This window comes from Dysidea avara, chromosome 8 (genome assembly GCF_963678975.1).
Source record: "Dysidea avara chromosome 8, odDysAvar1.4, whole genome shotgun sequence".
Taxonomy (NCBI): Eukaryota; Metazoa; Porifera; class Demospongiae; order Dictyoceratida; family Dysideidae; genus Dysidea; species Dysidea avara.
In genome coordinates, this window is record NC_089279.1 from 13,033,533 (window position 1) to 13,059,190 (window position 25,658).

The window sequence follows — 25,658 nt, forward strand, 5'->3', positions numbered from 1 at the left end:
ACTGGCCGCCCCTACAGCTGTATGTATTACAAAAAAATCATCCACACTACTCATTTCAATCATAGCAGGGGCTAGTTGTGGCCGGACACTAAAATCATTTGCATCACTAGAATACTGGCATGGCATTATTCAGATCACACTTGACCACCTCGATGCTCCGTAAACTATTGTGCATCAATTCCGTGTTGTGGAATCGTTCCTAGAAGTGTGCCAGGTAAATGCCGGGTGCTTCAAAAAAAGAAACTCATGGCGACTAACTGGGAAAAGGTGAAAGAAGAGCTCACTTGACCTCCTGAAGGATCCAAGATACTCCCTTGCCTTCATTCGTTTTGTACGCACTGTCTTAAGGAATGGTTAATTCACTGTAAAAAAAATAGTAGTGAATTGCTCTGCCACAATACTCACTACTTTTGAGTAGTGACGTTCACTACTTTTTGTAGTGAACGTCACTACACAAAAATAGTGAGTATTGTGGCAGACATTAGTAGTGACGTTCACTACATTTAGTAGTGACGTTCACTAGTTTGTTTTTACTGTGTTGGATTGATTTCCGTACTTGGAGGCTTCGAAACGTGTGCTCGAGTGTCCACTGTGCAGAGGAAAGGTTGCACTATCCACTTCATGTGCTGTAGAAGAATTACCATCACATTTTTCAGCTGTCCGCCTTGTGGAAATTGTACGACTGCAACTGAGAACAAGCGAAAACCGTGACCACGCCCATTTGTCAAATCTGAAAAAAAAAAAGCAACAACAAAAAAAAACCTGCAACTTATTTCTGCAGTGATTGTTCTGAGTTCTTATGTATGAGAGTGTGCTACAAAACAGAAAACACAAGAATGCATGTGATTCACTTAATTGATGATATGAAGAAAAGTGAACTTGCAATGTTACCATGAGAAAAGGCAGAGATGTGTTCTGACCATCCTAATCAACCACTAGAGTTGTACTGCAGGTGTAGAGATGTGTTGATCTGTCATGATTGCCTTATTAGAAAACACAAAGGACATGATTATAATATGATCTTTGATGTTGTAGATGGTGAAAAGATCTGAAGGAAGCTCTTCCTGGTATCCAGCAACTAATAGATGAGGTAGAAGGAGCCATCAATGGAGTAAAGAGTAAACGACAAGATGTAAAGAACAGGAAAGAAGAAAACTTGCACAAGTTGGATGATGCATTTCATACCCTCCATGCTGCCCTAGATGAACGAAAGAGACAGATCACACAGGATACAGAAGGAAAGGATAAAGGCTTAGTAGTACAGGAAATTGAACTGTGTTTCTTATTAAGCCAGTTGAAGAGCTGCTAGAGTTTCATCAATGACAAACTGCAAAGAGGTGTTAATAAGGACGTGTTAGCCATGAAAAGATCAATGTTGGAGCAGAGAGATATGCTGAAAGAAATGAAAGACAATACAAATCTAAGGCCGAACACCCAGCAGCACTTTCCAATCATTCTTGGCAACACAGATATAGTAATGCACTTTTTTCCCAGTTTGGGTCATTTTGTGAACCAAGGAGATGCATTTTTACAGGCCCTAAGAGTTTAATACCTATTGGATATAGGAATTCTTTCAGAATTATGTTAAAAGACAACTTTGGTGATAGAAAATGTCCGAGAAATAGATGTTTGTGTAAAAGTGCAATATGACAACAAACCTTGGCTTACTGAAGTAGCTGCTATCAGAGCAACTAGTGCCAGTACCTATGACAGTTCTTACATTTGTAAAGGTGGTGCGAGTCACACTGTTTATGTGTTGGTGGGAAGAGAACAGGTTTTTGGAAGTCCATTCAAGTAAGTATTACACTGTTTGACAGTAGGACTGAAGTAATTTTACTATCCAGGTATCCTCTTTCTGGATATCTTATGGATAGTACATGCTATTATTATCATTAACATACTTGTTTTATTAGTACTTTAGGATAGAAACAAACTGTAACATTCATATGAAAATTAAGTTCGTAGTTAAATGTGGATGCTACACACACACACACACACACACACACACACACACACACACACACACACACACACACACACACACACACACACACACACACACACACACACACACACACACACACACACACATATAATATACATAAAAATGCATTAAATTATTAGAAACCATCCTGATAGTTATCTAGCAAATAGCTCAGTATCCAGATATTAAATAAATAAACTAGTGTCCATTTGGTTCTACTTGGGGTACTTAGAGATAATGAGTTGCTCTCTAGGATTCCTATGGATATAATTACATGAAAATAACAAGGAGAAAACATCCTGACCACCTGGTAGACTCCTGTAAGCGTTCGAGCGTAAATTGGATGGCCGCAGGTTCGAGGCTACCTAGGTCCAGTCATGGATTTTTTCTCCTTTCTCCAACTTTTCAAACACACCTTAAGTAGCTAAAGTCTTTGAGCAGGCTATAGGACCAGGTGTCCTACAAACCTTCAGCACTTGTGCTGTAAAGCATTATTAAATAAAAATTAAATAAATATCTAAATAATACGATTTCAGTCCTATTTGACAGTCAGGCTCAATTTTCCATAGCTGCATAGCATAATTACAGGTATCAGGGTTGAAACCAAATCATCATCACTCACCTGGATGTATTTGGATAGTAATCCAGATGTGACTTGTTTTAATTACAGTACAGCATGCACTACAATAATTCATGTATATACTATAAAATTATGTGATCTTAAATGCAGAGCCAATTTAATTGGTTCTGTGATTTTACGTGAAAGTATAAGGAAGCTATATAGTAACACAGGGTAGGTGCTTTTGCACACAAAAACTGTATGTACTTTCAACTGGGTGACTTTTCCAAAGACCGATCACTGAAAAATTGTATGCAGGTGATATGAAATTGGTTATCTGGTCTATGTTTTCAAGGTGTGTGATGTTACCCTAGTACGAAAAATGAAGTGCTCTAATAGAGCAGTCATATAACTTGATGTAACACTGCTCCCACACTCTACTTCTGTTTATCTTCTTGTTGCTTGCTTGTGTGAGATCATTGCCGTAAAAAGAAGGGAGATCATCACTTGACATGCAAAATTAATCTGTACTTTAGTAGCTAAAAGAAGACAGCATCTTTGAAACACAAATGTCTGAGAGGCTAATTATTGTCACAATTTTTATAGGAATTAAATTTTCACTTCACAGTTGATGATTACGTGACTCTAAAATTCTTAATTTTTCCTTACCATTACAGGTAGCATAATAATGGGGAGGGAGAGTGTTGAACTGTGTTATGAAAAATGAACCCATAACGTAGCCCGCATACCTTTGTTTCTTCCCGTAAACCTGACCACTGTCAGATTTTATGGGTGGTCCTCATGGGATCACAATGGCTGAAATTCCATCTATACATGTCACTTTTGCTAGTAGAACTATTGAGGCAGTTGATGATGTTTGCTTTCCAGGTTAGTTGCTTGTGTCTTCTCTTTTTACAGCTAGTTACTCTGCGCAATGTGCTGTAGTACACTGATCTTCACTCAGTAGTCACGTACACAAAGTGCACCAACTGCACCTATAATTAGTCACCAATCAACACAAATCATGGTCTTACTAACTATATGATTGACCCTGGTACATGGCGCCATGTCTTCTAGAGAAAAGTGGTCTAATGACATTATTGACCATAATTTTCACCCAAAACATGATATTTACTTGCAATTGTTACTGAATCTATTTACCCTTATCGTCACTGTACACACTGCTAAATGTTTTCAGGTTATACTATAAGGCCACGAAGTGTGTTTCTGGTTACTTACCTAATCTCTTGATTGCACAATCATCAAGTAGTCGTCAACTATATCTACTTAATATTCTATGCCCTATGTTGTCAAGTATAGTGCACCACATTAAAATACACGATCACCTGGTTCGTTGATTGGACCAGAAACATCATAGTAGGAATTGTGAAGGTTGGTATATCATCCAAAAACCTTTTCTTCACACCAGCTTGGTAGTACTGGTTAGGCATCGCCAAGCCCATAAATGTCTTTAGAGCAACCCCAACTCTTCCAACTAGTTTATATGAACTTTTCTTTATTTAACTGTATTAATTTACAAACTAACTTAACTAACTTACTGACTGATGTAAGTGTAACTCAACTATGGTTAAGGTTACAGGCTTGAGACGTGCTGCCACATAGTTCATGGACTTACCTTTGTCCTCCTTTTTGTTCTGTTTCTTTCTCCACTATATATTGCAAAGTGTTTACTGTAATGAAACAAGGGAGGTCACCTCACCTGAAAATACACTAGTGGATGTTTAATTCCTAGAGGTCATCTACACCTACAGCTATACTTGTACACATTTAATTCCTACTTCAGTCACATGCAGCACACAACTGAAGTAGGGATTAAATGTCCACCACAGGTGTAGATGACCTCATTTCATAGCTTTTTATTTCTATGATTCCCACTCAGATGCAAAATTTCTCTCTTTTTTGTAGACTGGTGAACTAACACATACTGCATCAAAGGAAAGAATTAGTGACGATGCACATTATAAAATCAAATTGCACGACTATATGCACACTCTGACTATCAATTGCTGAAAAGTCACGTAATTGTAACAAATAATGAGAAGCGTCTCTGCAATCAATCCAGTCCTATGAAAATTGCAACTAAAAGTCACACTTCTTGGTAATCGATAGTTGGGACTTGGGGCAAACTTAGACTGTCAATTATCAAGAAGTGTAGCCAGCCATTTTAAAGTATTTTTACCATTATTATTATACAGTGTTACAAACAATACGAAAAACAGTACGAGAAGTGCCTCAGCAATCAATCCACTTACTGCAGAAATTATGTATGATTCTTGAGATAGTACTGTAGAAGCTAGCTATAATGTACCACCCATGAATCTTTATTTCTATGATCTCTGATCAAATTCTTAAGTTTTCCTTAAACTTGTTTGCTTACTTTTTTGTAACCTTATAATGACTGGTGAATTCATGCATACTACATTAAAAGAAAGAACGGTACCAACTGAAGCTTATTGATTTCATCTGAATGCACGCCCCAACTACCTTGATTACTGTGGCCATTACACTTCATTTTCAGCTATGTCCGTTACAACTGAAGAACATTACAAGAAAGACCTCAGAAATTCCAGTCACAATGGAAAACTCAGACAATTCCCATTACAAATGTAGGGAAGCCATCACACAACGCTACTGTGAATCGACACCTTAAACTGTCAGCAAACTGAAAGATAAATGAGGTACAAAGGAGGACACAGGTAAGTCCATGAAGCATGCATTGTATCTACTACAGTATGCCTAAAGGCACCTGTTTGGCTGAAGTGATGCTGAACAGTGAAAATCAAACCCGTAGCCTTAGCAATTATTGAGTTATATGCTTGTCTGAAGGCACCTATCAAGCAGCTCAGTCGGCAGAAAATTCCACTGAATATTTTTTTGAATTTTGTAACAACCTATTGAAAGCATATCAGGTCATACTGAATGTACTTTTTGGCTTCGTTATAACCTAACCAGTACTGCCAACGTACCATGAAGGTATTGTAAAGCTGGTTTCTGGTCTTTTTTTTATGATAAGAAAGTGTAACTTCCATGATCTACTGTACTGTATGATGTTTATCACAAAGCACTACCTACAAAGGATCAGTCTGCTTATGTACTTTGATTGTTGGTATGGTACATACTATTACAGACCATTTCCATTTATTTTGTAATATATAGGCAGCACATAAAGCCAACTACTCACAGCAAAAGGAAATAGGACACAAAGAAGGACAAAGATGCATATGTATTGTCTATACTTTGTGCAACTGCTAGGCTGAAGCGACATCTAACAGTGAAAATCTATATTGAGTAACGGTTGTCAACCAGTCAATAGAAACTTTCACTGATTATATACATACATTTTTTTTTACTTTTGTACCAACTGAAAACACTTTTGGACTTGACCAATATATTACCAAGAAGCCATCAAGGTATTGTGAGACTGATTCATGATTCATGAACCAGTCTCACATATACCTCCATGATTCCCACTATACAGTTATGTATGTATGATGGACAGTGTTGGGGCAATTACTTTTTAAATGCAACTCGTTACATATTACATATTACATGCAACTAAACTATTTAGTTACAATTACATATTACCCATAAAATAATTAACTATAATAATATTACATATTATATTACTTTGTGTCCACAGCCTTAAGCTGTCATGTGTGCAACTACCACCTTATCACTTGACATGATTGCATTGTTGGACAATGTGTAAATCTTGGTTATAACTGGTGAATAAGCATTCAAGGTGGCTTCGTTACTTCGTTGTGGCTAGGCGTTACTCAGTGGATTGCTCACAAGATTAGTAACTTCGTTACTTGTAATAAAATTAGACACGTTACAATAACTTCAATACTTAGGTAACGCATTACATTTGTTAGTAAAGTAACTTGAGTTTTTTTATAGCATATTTTGTTATATTACTTGGTACCACAAAAGTAATAACGTTACATAAGTAATGCGTTACATAACACGTTACCCCAACACTGATGATGGATAGAATTTTGTCAGGTTGATCAATTCTACAATAGGAATTATGGTGATAACTTTTCTTTAACGATTAAGGATAATAGTCATAGCTCTGTTCTTTTGTGTAAAACTAACACAATTGTGTGCTGTTATAGAGTAAAAGTAACATTGAGAGACTACACTAAAATTGAAGTACAAAGCTGTCAATTAGTAACACGGTATGGAGGGAAGAAGTTCAGGTGGCCTCATAACATTATCACCACCACTACTGATGATATTGTCATGGTAGACAGAGAGAATCATGAGATAATAATATTGGATAAAGATATCAACTTAATAAGAACATTTGGTCAAGGGAGTGATGATTGTAAATTCAATAAACCTGTAGGTGTAGCTGTAGGTCATAATGTAGTAGCAGTTAGTGAGCGGGATGATCATGTGGTTAAAGAAGTTTACTCTCCAAAGAGACTATTTATCAAGATTTGGCTCCCGTGGCAGTGGAGATGGTCAATTTAAATTCCCTCAAGGGCTAACGTTTAATAGTAAAGAGTTTTTGTATATTGTGGATAAGGATAATAGCAGAGTTCAAGTTTTTAATAGCAATGGCAATTTTTTATTCAAATTTGGCTCTATAAGATCTAATCCAGGGCAATTTCAGAATCCACATTACATTTCCCTGGACAGCAGTGACTAAGTGTATGTAACTGATGGAGTAGTAGTGGAGGAATAGTTGAGTTTAGTGAAGAAGGTCACTTTATTAAGAAGATCAATTGTAACAATCCATATTGTATTTGTCTTACTCCTGATGATTATATAATAATTAGAGAAGGTGATGGTAACACCCTCACAGTGTTCAGCCCCACCCACCAGTTGATTACTAAGTTTGGAAAACAAGAAAGTCAAAGAACAGAATTCAATAACATCCAAGGTGTTGTATTCAATAGTGTTGGTACTATCTTTGTTACAGAATATGGTAATCGTCATCTTCAATTTATTACCACTTGATATTATAATTTTGATTGGCAGAGTTAGCTAATGATATCTAAGTGCTGTACAATGTGCATACCTGTGATTCATTTGTGTAACTATTTTAATGTAATATTTGTGAACAACATTACCAGAGGTTGATTAGCAGCCACCTTTTTAATAAGTCCAGTTCATTATAATGTAACCGGTCCAAACGTATGTATCTAACATACACCCTATTAATGAGATTCACTGTACTATGGAACTGCTTCATAATTTTCTATATAGCCATACAGTTATTCTTTACAAACACACTATAGGGACAGCATTAATGCCTGCTGTTATTAATTGTAAAGGTATAAGTATCTTTCCATAAACTTAATTATATTTCCTCCATGCAAAACAGCTTGACTGTTAAAAAAATGTGTCCAAGAAAGTAACTGGCAATCAAAACAGCTGATATCTGGAGTGGCTAAAAAACACAAACTAACTATAATTAACTCATGCTTTACATTCAGTCTTGCTGCATTCCTAATTAATTCCTTTGAACTCTATATTTGAAATGTCCAAATTACTAGCCAATTAGGAATGAGGGAAATGCAGCAAGACTAAGTGTGGAGCATGAGTCAGTGATAAACACCCAATGTTAGCTTGCATACAGAAAACTTCCAGGAAATTTTTATGTGATTGTAGTTAGTTGTACAATAACCACGCAAAAAAATTAATTTTAAGAGTGTATCACTTTGTGAAAGCTACGGAAGTATATCTGCATGCTATACTTCATGATATACAGTTATTTGCTGCTACCAATATACAGTGACATGTCCATGCAAGCTGATGTTTGCATGGTTGATGAATGAGAATGCACTTGATCATGTAAGGAGTAACTACACATTACATAATACATACCAAATGATGTATACAATCAATGGCGGATCCAGTATGGGGTATTTGGGGCAAATGCCCCTCCCCCCACCTTGTGGAGGAGACATGCAGCCATGCTTATGATTAAAATAGCTACTAAACTTGTGTCAGGCCAAGATCAGTTTATTAACTCATGAAAATATGCACATTTTACTAGCATTTATTACAAATTAAAAGCAAACCAGTCAAACTGGCATGGCTGTGAAATTGCCACCCAGCACCTTCGTTCGTGCTAAGCGCCTCTAAATTTAATTATTGTGTTGCTGTTTAAAGATATTCAGGGCCTGTTAAGCAGCCTTAAGACTTCACAGCCATCTGAAAAGGCCAAAATGGCAAAAATCAACTGTGAGACACTACTAAGAGGTGATTATTTGTTGCTTCAAAAAATGCAGCACTGAACTAGATAGAGAATCTAGCTCCCCCCAACCACCTACAACTTAGCCTGTGTGTGCCCCTCCCCTTGCCAGCTCCTGGATCCGCCCCTGACAATATTGTACAGGAATGTTGCACTATGATTCATCAGATAGTGTATATGTTGTACACTGACATCTGTAATGCCACAGGCTTTTGAAAATACTGCGTGCACAAAAATACATGCATTCAAAGTTTCTCAGTGGTGTGTTCTAGTTATATCGCTAAATGGTCATGGAGTAATGCCCAAGTAACAAAACTGTGACATCTGTTACAGTTGGGATTATTTTAGTTGGATTTAACACTGCTGTTCCTGAGAAATTCCAATGGTGGATCCAGCATGGGTCAATAGATTTGAGGCAAGTGCTCTCTCCCCATCTTTACATGCTTTGTATACATGGCACTATGCAAATCATAATATGCAGAGAAGCTACTTGCCTTTTGCATTAATAAAAAATTAGTATAAGACACAGAGGCATCCACTCCATTGCTCACTACAGCTTAGGCAATCACAAAAGTGTGTAATTCATGATCATAAACTATTGAGATACTGTAATAAAGCAGTCAATATTTTTACAGTCATTGTAATATAATACTACTAAGCAACGCTCTGTAAAGCTGAGTGCACATTAACATTGTATTTATGTACCTATGTATTATTGTTATTATTGTATGGTCGTCCGTGGTATAGCTGAAAAACAACTTTAGCTGATGCTGTCTCCTAGTTAAGACAATAGCTAGAGTACTTTTCTTCCTGTAGTATTTCCCAAAGAGTTGCTAAATCCTTTGCAGTAGCATATTGAAGATTTGAGTGGGTGGGACATAGTGCTATTTTGTCATGCAACCCTGTTGCATGTATTTACATGTGAAGATAACGAGACAGAACTTCAAATCAGGACTAGAGTCCTGGTAATCACAGTCTAACCATTACCAATCAGTAGTACAAGGATTACTACATTTGTGAGGAAATCACACTTTGCTGGATTAAATAGCATACCATATAGCCTAAATATTTTGAGGGGGAAATTTTCGCTGATTTCATGGTTTTGGAGGTTATCAGCAAAAGTTTACCCTTGAAATATTTAAACCTCCATATAGTCTTATACATTTTGGGATTGTTTGCAAATCCGCGAAAAATTTATCTTTAGCAACATTTCTCAACCTCAAAAATTTGCTCCTTGAAATATTTAGGCTATCATACGGTGTTGCACTTTTGGCCCACTGCTCAAGAGAATAAGGCTCAGCCTGTAGTCTGTGCAGTCATCTACTGTCCTGATGGTTGTGTATGCAAGACATCATCTGCATATGCATAACTTAATGTAAGGGCTCTAAGACAAAACCTTGTGGTATCCCAGAGGTAACTTCAGCAGCAATGGCTTGCTGTTTTCTCTCAGAAAGAAAGTCAGTCAACCATAATATGAGCTGTCCACAAATACCATAATGTTCTAATTTGTGTAATACTAAAAGGTTGTGATCCACTTTGTCAAAAGCAAGCCTTAGAAAAATCTAAAAACATAACAACAGTTTGTAGACCATCATTCATGTACAAGTTGATAGTACTTGAGTCTCACATTATCTATTTCATCAGAATCTGTGTTGTTCGTCACATAATACGTCATGGTTATCTGAGTGAGAAAACACGTACATGTGGGTATAAGATATGTTCCAAGTTCCAACTGTTTACAACAATCTTGGATAATTGTGTCTATACCTACTGTATTCAACTCCTTTGTACATCATATACTTCCTGTATTCTTACTCATGTTAACCTGTTCACAAAGGGTAACACCTGATACCAACTGGAGCAAAATATGACTGGCATACTGGTTACACAGACAAACCAAAAAAACTAATAAGTTAATTAGTCCAAGTTGGGTTGCTGCAAACAAAGAACATCCTCTGTGATAGCAATTGCTGCTACTCTATCAAATGTTGTTCTGGAGTGGGAGAAACTATGATTTGAAATGTTTTTCATTGCCGTAATGGTTTCATTAAGGTAATAGCCAAGGCAGCCAATTTCAACAGTGTAGTGCTGACTCAAGAAACCCAAGCAATCAATCTCAGCAACTCTTTGTTGGTACTCAGGCTTTCCTGACGCACAGCAGTAAGGTCAGTATGAGACATGGAATACGCCCACACTTTTGTGGTCCCTACTATACAGTACTACCATACTGTATGATAGACCACTAAATCTAGAATAGAGTTAACTGTATGTGCCTCTAAAATGTAAGACAAGACTCTGAGAACATACAGTGTGTGGTATACAAAGTAATTATCATATAGCTATTCACTTTTAGTGGTTTTTTTAATTAATTAATTTATTTATTACTGTGTAGGACTCCATCAAGGAGTATAACGCACAGATACAAAACAAAATCAAAGTAAATTCAGATGATTTAACAAAATGTCCTTATAGATGGCTGATTGACCACATCTTCTGGCAAAGTGTTCCATAATTTAATAGTGGATGGTAAAAAGGAAAATAAGTACGAGTTGATTCTTGCTTGTGGGATTCTGAAACGTTGTGAATGACCTCTGGTAACTGATGACATTGATGTTAGTGAGATAGATGGAACTTCCATTTGACAATTGATTATCTTATAAAACATGACTAGTTTGCAAAATGTACGTCGTGATTCTAGAGAGGGCCAATTAAGTGATGTGAACATGTTAGTAACACTACTTCTCCAGGAGTAATTGTTCATTGTATACCTTGCAGCACTACGTTGGTTGAAAAGGTATATGAGCTAACTTTATGTGAGTCCAGTAGTTCAGTCCAGTAGTAGTCCAGTCCAGTGAATACCAAGATACACCCATTATTATGTATATCATATTTAAATGCCTTATACTTACAGGAAAGTGTTTTACAATAGTTACTACAAATATACTATACTATAGGGCTAGTGAACCAACAGCCAATAATATTACTAGTAGTGAGGTATCTTCTACTACTAGTTCTCCTCATCATAAAGATCACTCCAGTAGTACCTCCAAACTGATCGAAGTTGCTAGAGAAGAGGTTAAAGTCAAAGAGACCATATTCATACCTGGCTGCCATGGATAGTGCCATACATGGTAAGGGACTGTATATCTGTTACCTGACTTTTAGTGTTGTATACTGTATGTAGTGTGTGTGTGTGTGTGTGTGTGTGTGTGTGTGTGTGTGTGTGTGTGTGTGTGTGTGTGTGTGTGTGTGTGTGTGTGTGTGTGTGTGTGTGTGTGTGTGTGTGTGTGTGCATGGCTAGAGCATCGGTCTGGTAATAAAGGTTCCAGGTTCAAAGCCCTGTAGTTGTTAATGCCAATTTGATTTCATTTCCTTGAACAAGAAACTTTACTCACATTGATCTGGGCTGGACAAGTGAGAATTAAATGAGCAAGTGAGCTCACTAATGAGACAGTTTTCAGTTCTTTATTCTACGCAACAATATCAGGATGGTATGGGAAACTAAGCAGGCGGAATTGTGGCAGGAGGTGAGTCTGATGCATGTTTGCTACCCATATTTCAACATTGTCTAGACAAGCTTGCAGTTCAGTCATCAGGCATGACAAGACAGCATCATGACAATAAGTATATACCTACCTTGTCGTAAAGCCATAAGACAGCCATTCAACACATGATGGCAAGTAGGATGAGGCGACTGACAAAGAGAACAAGTCGTTCCAGTTTGTATGTGCCAGCGACGTAAATTTAATGGAGTAGGCAGGGTATCTGATGAAGTTCGTAGCACAAATGAGAGCTGACTTGGATGAAACCCAGTTCCACAATTTTGATTTGGCTTTCAGTGTAGCACTGTTTTCAAATTACACTGTACTGAGAGTGTCCAGCTTCTCTTGGCAAAGTTTTGTTTCTTTAGAAATGGCAAGACATTTGCTAGCAGCTGTTGGCTTACCATACTCCACAAAAGGCTCATTCTCATTGAATTGTTAGCAAAGCTACCCAGTTGCTTTCACCACTCGTATTGGCAGGCTGGTTTAGTGTTAAAATTGGTTAGCCACGTTTGCACCAGGTGTGGCTGGCGCATCTGTTGGTTTGCCATGAAAATCCAAGAGGTCTGCAACTCCCTTGAGCCCTCTTTGAAATCTTGTTGAAATCTCTCCTTTTGAAATCTGAAATCTCTGAAAGTAGTAAAGTTCCGTATACTTCCTGTATACTTCCGTATCTGCAGCGTCACGTATGCCACGTCCAAGTTTGCAGTAAACTTGAGAAAGAATTCCGTGTATTTCTGTATTCTACATATCACGCGATGCTATTATTCCGGATATCATGCTCTGTCTTGTCCAAAGGGCGGGTTTCCTTCTCTGAGACATAATGAAGTGTGTGATCTAACTGCCAATTTACTTTCCGAGGTCTGTAACAATGTTGTCATCGAACCCCACCTTCAGCCTCTTTCTGGTGAGACCCTTCAATACAAAACAGCTAACCGTGATGATAACGCAACGCTTGACATTGCAGCTAATGGTTTTTGGGGAGGACGATTTGAGAGGTCATACTTTGATGTCAGAATTTTTAACCCTAGTGCACCCTCAAATCAACCCCTACAGTAACACTCTGCATACCGACGTCATGATAAGGAAAAGAGACGTGAATACCAACAACGGGTTCATCGAAGTAGAGAATGCCTCATTTACTCCCTTAATTTTCACTACTACACTGTTAAAAATAAAGAGTAACCACCACTCTGAGAGTTCCCAGTGTAGGGAGGATTTAACACCCCATGGAGAGTAACCAACACTGAAGAGAATAACCATTACTCTGAAGAGTAAGTGACACCACCTTCAGAGCATGTGTTACTCCCCAGTTACTCCTTTGGAGTAATGGTTACTCTCCAGGGGTGTTAAATCCTCCCTACACTGGGAACTCCTTGAGAGTTGGGGTTACTCTTCATTTTAACAGTGTACTGGTGGAATGGGTGATGCTGCTACTCAGTTTTATAAGAGACTGGCCAACCTTTTGAGTGCTAAGCACAGTCTTTCTTATGGAATAGTGATGGGATGGCTAAGATGTAAATTAAGCTTCTCTTTGTTGAGGTCTGCACTGAATTATGTGCATTCGCGGTGCCAGTAGTCTCGCGTGGCCAGACCGCAGTCGCTTATAATTTCCAATCGATAAGCGCCGTGGGAGAAAAAGTGGTCTGGCCACGCGAGACTACGGTGCCAGGTCCAGTTTGCGCTGTCCCGTTGCTGAGGCACCGATTTCACTTGTATGTGCTTATTTTGTACTGTTTTATCTTAAAAAAGAAAAATTAATCCGGATATCTAAGATTTCAGAAATCTTGCCACTGTGATGATAATTGCTTGAAATCTTGAAAAATCGCAATCTCGTACAGGATTTTTCGGAGTTGCGGACCTCTTGTGAAAATCCTCGAATAGTGCTTGTTATTGTTATTAGCACTTTACAGTGACCAGCACTGAAGGCCTGACAGCAACATGTGTTAGTTCTTGAAAGAATGTGGAAGGGACTAAGAATTGTTGCAAAACGTTTTCAGTTATTGCAGTATTGTGCTTGCATTCTTGCTAGAAAACACCAGTCGCCTATTAGATTTTGTCTCATCACGTTTCAAACGAAAACTTAACTGTCTTCCAGACTTCATCGCTTTCCTCGTTCACTTTCAAATAAATCATCAGATTCAATAACACTTCTATTCGTGAATAATACTTCGAGTTAGCTGCTCTTGGCTAATTTTTCCTCGGTGGTTTTATCAAGAGTTCATAATCTTGCTTTATCTAACACCGTGCACAACAATAAGCACGTGATTACACAGTGCCTGAAGCGGGAAAACGATGGGCAGGGCAAATATGCGCATGCGTATCGTAACTTTAACAATGGAAGGAAGGCCAAACAAAGCCTCCGGTGAATCTGAAGAAAGCGGCTGGGTAATATTCAGTAGAAAAGCAGAATCAGATGATTACTCACTACAGTTGTCACAATTCAGGAATGAACCAAAAAGTTTGTTCTCTGTTTGTCAGCACATGGATGTACAACCATATCTACTGTTTACTAGGCATAAATGGCTAAACGCCCTCGAGTCATTGACCATGACTACCATGTACAGCTATAGATATTATAGAGCCTATACGGAAACAGTAGGGTCTATTATCTATGATACAGCCAAGCAGTAAAAAAGGGCGTGGCTTTTGAAAATGTGTGTGGAGGCTGAGGACAGCACTGCTATCACCTAACTTTACAGCTACTTCTTGTCCAGCACTTTTGAATTCGCAACCATTATATTCTGGCTTTTTTTTAAAACCATACCCCTTTTCAAAGCTTGGCTGTCATGAATCCACTATCTGCAAGCCCCACAGCCAACTCACTGGTTTTGGAGCTTTTCCATGTCTATAGTTTATTTTCTATGTGCACAACAGAGACTTGAAATAACACCACTTACTTTGTTAATACCTTGTTTTTGTGTTCTAATACAGCAATTGTGAAACTTTTAGAACTTTCTGTTCTCTTATTCTGTGAATGCTATCCCACTAAGGACCTGTGAGAAAGCTTAAAGCTTGTGAATACAGAGAGTCAGAAACATGTAGCTGAAATGTGAAAAATGCAGAAAAAAATCCCAGACCCAGTGGTGACTTGATCCCCCGCAACATGCATGTGCCAGAGGAGCCACAACAGGCTGTAACTTTGATTGCTAAAGGAGTTGAGTTAATTATGATGAACATTTCAATCCACTGGGCAGGTCAAAAGCTATGAGCTTGAAATTTTCACCAACCATAGTGTTTATCTCACTTCAATCCATAACAAGCTAGCTATTAATATAACTGTGATTTTGAACACCTTTTTCACAACAGTATCTGTAACTGAAGCATGTCACCTTGGGTGATGGGTGGGCAGTTGGTATATGAACAGAAAATGGCAAAGTAGTGTCTCCAGCATTGAGCTCTCAAGACCACCTGTGCCACCAAAAATGAAAGAAATTTACATATAAAACATCTGGGCAACTGTCCAAGACTGTTCATGTCTCTAGCCTCATGTTTCAGCTGGCCAGTGGCATCATATATAAGGTACCAGAGCATTCTCAGTGGCTGGCACACGTCTCTAGAAATCCACTCATGAAAAGTAGACTGAGCATATCTGTGGTTTGATTGTAGTACAAATGTGTAGTGCATTGGTGTGGCTATCCATTCATAGTGAAAAGTGAACTTCACTGGTGTGCATAGATCAACAATTATCAATAATTTGGTTACATATAGCATTAGAAAATGGCCAAGTAGGTCATATGGTGTCTCCAGCCTTAATATTGGACTCTCAAGACTATATACCTGTGCCACTAAATTTACAAAACATTTGGGCAAAAATGCTGCCATTAAGAACAGCAATATCATATGTGGCAAAAAGCACCTTTACAGAAGTGTCTTAGTACATCTAGCATCACATCCAGTGTGGGGGATTTTCCCACAAAGCTATTACATTAATGTAAGTAGTAGTTGTAACATGGGCGTGAGGGCATACACATCAGGGTAAAAGCCCGAATGCCCAATGTTACAGCTAATATGTAACACTTCCAATCTGTAGCAAGTTAATTTCATGATCCCTAATATACGGTACTACTGTACTGTATAATATATCCAGTGGTTGCTCTTGTATTGGTTTGGGTGATTAATCATCTGGTGCAGGCTATAAGTTTTGGGCTTTCATAGACTAAAATATTACCCTAAAACCAGTCTCATTTTTCTTTCACGACAGTTTTGCAGACATAAAATCAAGTATTTTCATTCGCGTAAGCATGGGTAATGCCCCCCTTTCAACTCGAAGGATATGCTGTCTCTGGTAGCCTAAGAGACCTTCAGTGTTGTTTTAAAGTTGTTAAGCATCTATAAAACCAAAAGGGAAGACCGTTCACAAGAGTTGCCATACCCGTATTTCAGACCACCAAGAGGAAACCACCTCAGAGCAAAGTTTATTGTGTGGAAGTTTAATACAGACTTAATTTAGTCTTCAATTCTTACATCCTAGCTGCTCTTTACCTTTTTTAATGTTTCTGCTCGTGTGGGTGTATACAGACAAACAAACATAGGTAGGTAGGTAGGCAGGTAGGTACGCACACACACACGCGTGCACACACACACACCAGACATGGGGCCAAGTACATTTAAAAGTACTTAAGTAAAGTATAAGTACTTTTGAGTTTGCGAAGTATAAGTACAAGTACTCCAACTGAAATCACGAGAGTACTTAAGTAAAGTACAAGTACATACAGGAAGTACTTAGGTAAAGTACAAGTGCAGTACATTTTCCTATAGTAAAATTTATGTAGCCATGCATAATAACTTAAGCTTGAGGTACAAACATACAAGGTACAGTTTTTTATATTCACAGAACTATTACACTGCATAATAATCATTTTAAGTCTACTACACTCAGGTTTAAATTCCTTTCCTGCAATGCTGAATAACCACTTAACTAGGGTAAATAATACAAGATACTATTTTTCCACAACGGATAGGAAGGATGGTGTCTGACGTAGAAGGATATTATGCACAATAAATGATACTTTCTGAACAAACTCCTCATTCAGTAGTTGCATTTAGCCTTACAGTCTCCTTCAGATAGAACTTCAGGAATTTCATGACAGCAGGTAGTTTCAGGTTTTACCATTCTCTTCTACTCCCAATTTAAATGACAGCATTATTTATGTACAATAAATGATACTTTCTGAACAAACCCCTCATTCAGTAGTTGCATTTAGTCTTACAGTCTCCTTCAGATAGAACTTCAGGAATTTCACATTTCATGACAGCAGGTAGTTTCAGGTTTTACCATTCTCTTCTACTCCCAATTTAAATGACAGCATTATTTTTATTATATATACCAGAATTCCAATTAAACAGCTGCTTGTGGCTACATGATACATAGTAAGGTTGTATAAAGTACCAAGAGGTTGAAAACTACAACTTCATCAAATTTATTTTCATTGACACTCACTGTGTTCAAACTATAATGTTTGCAGTACTTAAAGGTACTTTAAGTACTCAAGTACATACAAGTACTTGGCAAAAATACTTGAGTATAAGTACAAGTACATTGGGATAATTAAGTAAGTATTTAAGTAAAGTACAAGTACTTTCAAACGTGTACTTAAGTATAAGTACTCATGTACTTGGCCCCATGTCTGACACACACACACACACACACACACACACACACACACACACACACACACACACACACACACACACACACACACACACACACACACCAACACACACACACACACACACACACACACACACACACACACACACACACACCAACACACACACACACATGTGTACGAAAACAATTTCAATAAACCAAGCACATGCTCACAGCTGGTATTTGGCTGGCTGTGGGCATATGTTTAAAAATTTATTTAAATTCTCTACGAAATGATGACTGATGCCTCCAGCCAAGCAGGCTACCAGCTTGATTTCTTCATTGTTCTATGTTGCTTTGTCCTGAGACGTTCCTTTTCACCAACCACAGCAGCTACAGTGTGTACTTCACAAGAGCGGATCCAGGGTTTGGCAATGGGGGTGCACCAGATTAATAGGTATATGGAGCAGGGGTAGCTGAAGGTAATGGACATTTAATCCCTAATTCAAATAGACTGAAGTATAGGGATTAATGTCTATTAGTATATCTGCAGATGTAGACTTGTTTCATAACTTTTCCTTTGATCCCTAATTTAAATCCAACTTAAAATTCCTAATTATTCCTTCTATTTGTTATATACACATGCCTGAAAGCTTCATTTATGGGTCAGCAACTAGTACATTCTGGCTATGTTTGGCTATGATGAACTATTCCTAGAGATATCACAGAGAATTTAATTTACATGAGTTTAATGTTTAATTAGTGCTGTTGAAGCATTTATGGCATATTTACAGGGTTTACTAAATACCTAGTTGGGTAAGCTTGCTTCTAGAGTGGTTATTTTATGCAGAGTAGTAATTTATTTCATGTAATCAGTAACTTGGGTATGGTCCACATTTGTAAATGTGCAGAAATGCTTGCATAGCAATAGTTCTCACCTTAGCCCGACATTTTTCAACCAATAGGGTAGTAAGGATAACAAAATGCTTTACGTCTGAGTGGTGTTCATGGTTAATCGATCCCACTTGTCTTAACGTCTACTATAATCGCTGCAACTGGGCTACATCTGCAAAGTTGTCAACTGAACTACATTGTGAATGTAGCCCGGGCTGCTCCTGAGGTGTGAAAGTGATATTATTTCAAGTTGCTATCAGCAGGAACATCTTAGTTATTAACACGAGTCCAAGGCGAAGCCGAGGACAAGTGTTACTAAGACATTGAATGACTGCTGTCTTATATCCAAGTAAAAGACGGTCAGTATTGTGATGTATAATACTATGGCTTCATGACAACTATTAATATCTACAAAAATTAGTAAGTTTAAGTTGGATTAGGGATCAAAGATAAAGTAATGAAGCAAGGAAATACCTAGGTGAAACAAGGAAGGTTGCCTATACCTGCAGATATACTGTACTGGTGGACATTAAATCCTAAACTAACTATGACTGAATTAGGGACTGAATATCCACTAGTATATCTGCAGGTACTATAGGCAACCTTCCTTTATTCACCACTTTTTAGCTACTCCCTTGTTTTCACTAAGCTGTGTTCCACCCATTACACAGCGTTACAAATTAAGAACAGTATGCGAAGCGTCACTACAGTCAATCCTGTCGCTGCGGAAAATATGGGCAATAAGTATAATAGCCAACACAGCCACAGGGACCCACATGGTGCTCTCACAAATTGACACCTTACATTGTCAGCAAAAAAACTGGAACACAAAGGAGGACAAAGGCAAGTCTGTGATGTGTGCGTTGTACGTACTGCGGTTGGCGAAAAGGCATGTCTTGAGATAAAGCAACATTGAACAGTAAAGAAATTAAGCTAGCCCATAGTATTATCTATTGTCGAGTTATGTTTGGCAGGACTCATCAGTTAGTCAGTCAGCATAAAGTTCTGTTAAATAGGAAGTTTTAAAATTCCATAGAAACTTTTTGGAAGGGTTTGGGGTTGTTCTGAAGACATTTTTGGGCTTGGCTGTGTCTAACCAATGTTGCCAAGTTGTCATGAAGGGAAATTGAGACTGGTTATAGGGTGATAGTGTTGGCTGGAAAAGCCCAGTTCTTCATGATCCCCTTACTTCATTTTTGAATTGCTAATTTTAAACACATAAACACACTAGTCTGTCATGCTCCAACAACCAACTTTCTTTGGTCTTAAAATGCACTACCATGTGTCTAAATGCATCATTGTGTACATATATATCTAAACATGGTAGCTGCATATGTATAATTTTGTAGTAAAATAGTGCAGTTGTAACTGACTTTTTGGTACATAACTATAGAGAGTGAAAGACCAGAATTAAAAGACCTTGCAGAGTTCATCATACCTATTTGGGCTCCAAAATGGAGGCAGATAGGAACAGAGCTTAAAGTACGTCAAAGTGATATGGACATAATAAAGTATAATCACAGTGAAAATTGTGAAAAATGCTGCTTCAAGATGTTTACAAAGTGGGTGGATAAAGATGCTACTGCTACTTGGGCTAAAGTAATTAATGCTGTGGAAAAAGTGTCCTATGTGAGAGGTACGTACATATGAGATGGAGTATATAAAGATTTATACTTAATCTATACCAAAACAGCCAAGCTGTAAAAAGGTGGGACTCTCCAAAAATGCCAGGATTATTAACGTAAAATCAAAGGTGGGGACCAATAAATGGCTACAATAATGCTAATTCCAATCATGATGCTAATGCCAATTAGTATTATTAATCCATGTGCACACTCACAACCAGCTGAATGCCAGCTGTAGGCGCACACCTGATTTACTGAAATTATTTTCGAAAAGTGTGTGTGTTTGTATGTATGTATGTATGTATATTTGTTTGTCTTTCCACACTCACATGAACAAAACTTTGTGCAATAAAAACAGCCTTTATGTGAGAAATAAAGGCCATATAGAGCTTGCATTAACCTTCCGGGCAGGTAAGCTTTGGTTTAAGGCAGTTAATACATGCTGGTTTTAAATACGGGTGAATTGAGTTTATTATTAGTGGATTAAAGTGTTTGCGCAAGGTACGCTTCCTTAGCAGTGCATAGCAACATAATTACAGAATTATGAAATATTTCAATTAATACATCTGTATGTAGCAGAACAAAACAAGACCCAAAATAATATTAGTTTAGTACATTGTTAACTTATTCCAGTTAAGTTTGTTTGCTGCATGGTGCCTGGTTTTTAGAAGTAGCACAACATCAACTTGTTAATGATGATGGTGATCATTAAAAATGATAGGCATTAGTAGAGATGGGCAGTATTGCATTTTTGAAGAATGGTACAGTATTAGGTAAAATACCTCAGTATCACTAAATACCTTTTAAACATGGGTAAGCTGTGATTTGCACTTATACCCACATTGTTTTAACAGAAACAAATGAAACACAACAATATTGTGCCACAAAGTAAGTTTTGAAGTATCCCAAAACATAAAAACCATTGTGAATACTTCATCATGCACTCATAGCTCTGTGCTTGTCCACAGCGTAAACATGGCTGTATGGGGCTTGACTTCATGTACGTATGGTCACCACTAAACCACCAAAAATTAATTACTACATCAAATTCGGTATTCGGTATTTTTAGAAAACCACTTCGGTATCTGAAAAATACCTTTATTAACTACTAATACCTAAATACCTCCCAACCCTAGGCATTAGCATAATTAAAGCCATTGCTTGACTGTTTTGGTATAGTTATCACTTCTTTTTGTGATTGCAATTTGAGGCTTTTTTTCAACTTGATTTTTTCTCTTTATTATACAAATCATTGAAAAAGAAGACTATTATTGGTATACAACTATGTGTCTTCATGTACATTTGAAATTGAATAAAATGATTATCATGTAGCTAGGGGTGCACCGATACATTAATCGGTTTATCGGTTAAGAGTACATCGGCCAATATTTTCCTATATTGGTATCAGATAACTGGCTACCAATATAACCGATACTGATGACATGATAATTTATGTAGTTTATCTTTTATCCATGTGTATTTTCTCAAAAGGCAACTGCATCAAGAGACGATCCACTGGAGATTCTACAATAACCTTTGCATTATAAATTTACTATCTACACTCATTACTAGCATTGCTCTAACTCTAACTCAAAATTTTAAGCAGAGGTGCTAATAAAACACCTGCCAGTTATCCTCAGGATCCACTAGTTGATATCTCCTATTTAAGCTGTACAATGCTCATGTGAGCTGCTTATCAAGATTCCATGGCAGGCAGTTAGCTATACCTATGGCTGTACCTATGGTTTAGTTGTTGTCGCCACGTGGAGTAGTTGAATAGTTCACTACTACTATTAGTACAGTTTTAAGTGTTACTTAACTAGTACTTTATTCAGCCTACCTTGCATTTAGTTAATGGCGATCTGCTGTGCTGGAGATCAGTATCCATGAGGCTACACAATTACATAGCTATGTCTAAAAAGCGATCACTGATTTGGGAGTACTTCAAGGTAGCAGAGGATTCTCATTATGCTATATGCAATGCTACCAGCTGCAATGAGAATAGGTCAAACATTAAGATTTTCAATACCAGCAACCTGGTGTATCATTTAAAGTCAAATAGCTACATGAGGAATATTTGAAGAAACTGCCTGATGGAAAGCTAGCAAAGGATGTTAGACCAGCATCACAATCAAGTAGCAAGCAGCTAACCTTACCAGATATGAGGAAGTGAGATATCAGTGGTCCATGAGCACAAGTAGTTCATTTCAAAATTGCTGAAATGAAAGCTTTGGATTATTAGCCTTTTTCCCTGGTGGATGATGTTGGATTCAATCATCTGGTTAGTGCTCTAGAGCCTCATTATGTTATGCCCAGTAGACAATAGAAACTGAAACAATCATGCCTAAGCTGCATGAGAATTGCAAGAAGGGAGTAGAAAGTCAACTTAAAGGTGTGCCACAATTTAATTTCACAAGTGATCTCTGGAGTATGACCATAAGTGTAAATTCCTTGATGAGTCTCACAACATACTGGGTAACACTGATACAAGATTTTGTCAGAAAGCAAGCTGTTTTGCATGCGCAGTCTTTTGAAGGATTACATACTGGTGGACAAATACACAAAAAGCTTCAGGAAAAGTTGAGAATGCAGAGATCGATGCTGCTATAAATTAAGAGCAACTTTAATTGACCTACGTCGCTTTAACTACATATCATACAATACGCTAGTACTGTATATAAGGGATCATGGAGGTTTGGGTTTTGCTGGCCAAACTTATTGGCCAAACTTATCACCCAAAAACCAGCTCTGTATTGGTGCTTGGCAGTATTGGTTAGGTATAACTAACCCCAAAAGTTCCTTCAGTATGACCCTAAATGCTTTCAGTAGGTAGCTACAAAAGTTTTTTTTAATTTATTCAATGGAATTTTTACTGATTGACTAACTGCATGCATGCGTGCGTGTGTGCGTGTGTGTGTGTGTGCATGCATGCATGCGTGTGTGCGTGTACCTGCTTAAGGCTACGGGCGTGTTTTTTTCACTGCTAGATGTCACTTTCAATCTGATAAGTGCCTACCGCAGTACATACAATGCACACATCATAGACTTGCCTTTGTCCTCCGAGCCTGTTATGCTTTTTGAAATTGCCTATTATGCTTTTGAGCAATGCTCCAAATTTCCCCTATTATGCTCCAATCACCACTTACATCCCATTATGCTCTAAATATGCTTGTATAAATTTGTGTCTTGACTGCTCTATCAGAGTATCTAATGCATCTGTGAACGTTCTATTAGGATATTTCAACGTGCGGTGACTGTTCTATTAGAGTATATCGATTGTTAGTTAATTTTTCCTTTAACAAGTAGTTGTAAATCTGATTTTACTGTGTTTGCATAATATCCCATTCTGATTATTTAACTATCTATTATGCTCCAAATTATACTGGCATAATCAGTGCAGGCCTACTCCTTTGTGTCCTATTCATTTTGCTAACAATGCAAAGGTGTTAATTCATGGTAGCACGATATAGCTTCCCAGTGATACTTATCACTCATATCTTCTGTAGCAAGAAATACATTGTTTTATTTATCATTCATAATTATTTATGTAGTACATGGTATGTACTGCATGGATGTTCTAATAGGATGATTGCTCTATTAAACTATCTTGGTCACACATTACTAAAAGGCTTTGCATTATAACTCTACCTGCTATCTCCACCCATCATTGTTTCAAGGTGTAATGGATTGACTATCCACAAGCAATTTTTTTATTAGCCATTTGCTCTGTAGACAGACAATCAGTCACTTTATTTTACTAATCTTGATAGCAAGCACTCTTGCTATTCCCGGTTCGTTTTTTTTATTATAACTTCATATAATTATACCTGCTACTTTGATTTTTGCTACACCAAATATATCCAGGTTAACATCAGCACCTTTTGCTGTAACAAATAACACTGTAGATGTGCTATGTATTATGATTGTATATATTCTTTTGGACTAGTCACCTGGATGCATCAGACACTATTTGTCTGTCCAGTAAATCAAAATAAACTACAAAGCTGACTATATTTGTGACCATTCAGCAAAACCCCAACTTTTGCACAACTTTTGAATTTTTTTCATTTTCACAGCAATATCTGCAGTGTCTAAGGAATGGATCACCAACGTTTCAGCCTTCTGTGGTGAGTAGTTTTGGAATTATAGCGCTAGACAGTAGGAAGAGCAATATTATCAATTTGTACAGTGACTATGCTGAAAATAAACTACAGGCACTTACATTCACAGCCATAACTTTCGTTTGCATTAGTCTAATTCCAATGTGGCTTAAAATGTTCACCATGAATTAGCAAATCAACTAAGGTATATCTTTAGCCCTGTAGTCACATATGCATACTGGTAGAAGGCAGCTTAGTTGTAGAAATGGCAACGATCTTACTTATGTTTACTGCATCATAAACGAACGCACATGACACGCATATTGCTGGGACTACAGAAACGAAACAAAGATTTTAAGTTCTCCATGAGCAGGTGAGTAAGATGGTGTATAGTTTAATCAATTTGAGTCCTCCTTCTCCAAGTAATGGTCAGATAAAAATATGTATATTTTTTGTTTGTAGCATGCATAATTATACAAATTTTTAAATCTTGTTTTCTCAGTACACATGTTTGTGCAAACAAGTCGGGTTTTTACTGAAACTGTCACATTTACATATTTATGCATGCATGCAATTATACTGATTATGAAAATTGGAACTTATGTTAATTATTTCCATTGTTTAGGTCCTAAATGTGTCAGTAGAGCAGCTAATTCATTGCACAACCGTTATGTACGCAACAGACATTTTGCAAATGATGACTGGCCACCTTACCACCCTAAACACTATACTCCATTAACTATAATTCATCATGCAGGAAGTCGTACACAAGCTGAAATTGATGCTTTTGCACAAGAGCTGACTGCACGTGGAAGCATAGCAGCTGCTCAATGTAGCAATATTTACAGTAACACAATTAAAACGATAAAAGAGCTTTTTACTTTTTTTGAAGGAGTTGCCTCAGATTCTTACACGGTTCTCATTGAAGGAGCACCTGGAATAGGAAAAACAATACTATCTAAGGAAATTGCTTTGCAGTGGACTAAAGAAAATATTTTAAAGTCTAAGGATTTATTGTTTTTATTATTTATGCGTGATCCTCAGGTAAAAAGTATAACAGGTGTAAAATCACTAGTTAGGTATTTTTTCCAAAGCAATGAAAAACTAACTGATAAGATAACTGAGTGACTTG

General features: G+C 37.5%; 1 protein-coding gene across 1 annotated transcript; it reads left to right on the forward strand.

Moving 5' to 3' along the window:
• Positions 1 to 14,649: 14,649 nt before the first annotated feature.
• LOC136263022 (NACHT, LRR and PYD domains-containing protein 3-like) lies at positions 14,650 to 25,658 on the forward strand. Its single transcript, XM_066057461.1, has 3 exons — positions 14,650 to 14,775; positions 20,195 to 20,437; positions 25,152 to 25,658. The coding sequence occupies exons 1-3, from the start codon at positions 14,652 to 14,654 to the stop codon at positions 25,652 to 25,654; spliced, it is 870 nt and encodes a 289-aa protein (XP_065913533.1). The 5' UTR covers positions 14,650 to 14,651; the 3' UTR covers positions 25,655 to 25,658.

Bases quoted from the DNA above. Each gene is read 5' to 3' on its own strand.
- LOC136263022 (XM_066057461.1), top strand. From the start codon at position 14,652: ATGGAAGGAAGGCCAAACAAAGCCTCCGGTGAATCTGAAGAAAGCGGC. The intron at 14,776-20,194 runs GTTTGTTCTCTG...ACATAACTATAG, and splicing joins ATTCAGGAATGAACCAAAAA to AGAGTGAAAGACCAGAATTA. The intron at 20,438-25,151 runs GTACGTACATAT...TCCATTGTTTAG, and splicing joins AAAAGTGTCCTATGTGAGAG to GTCCTAAATGTGTCAGTAGA.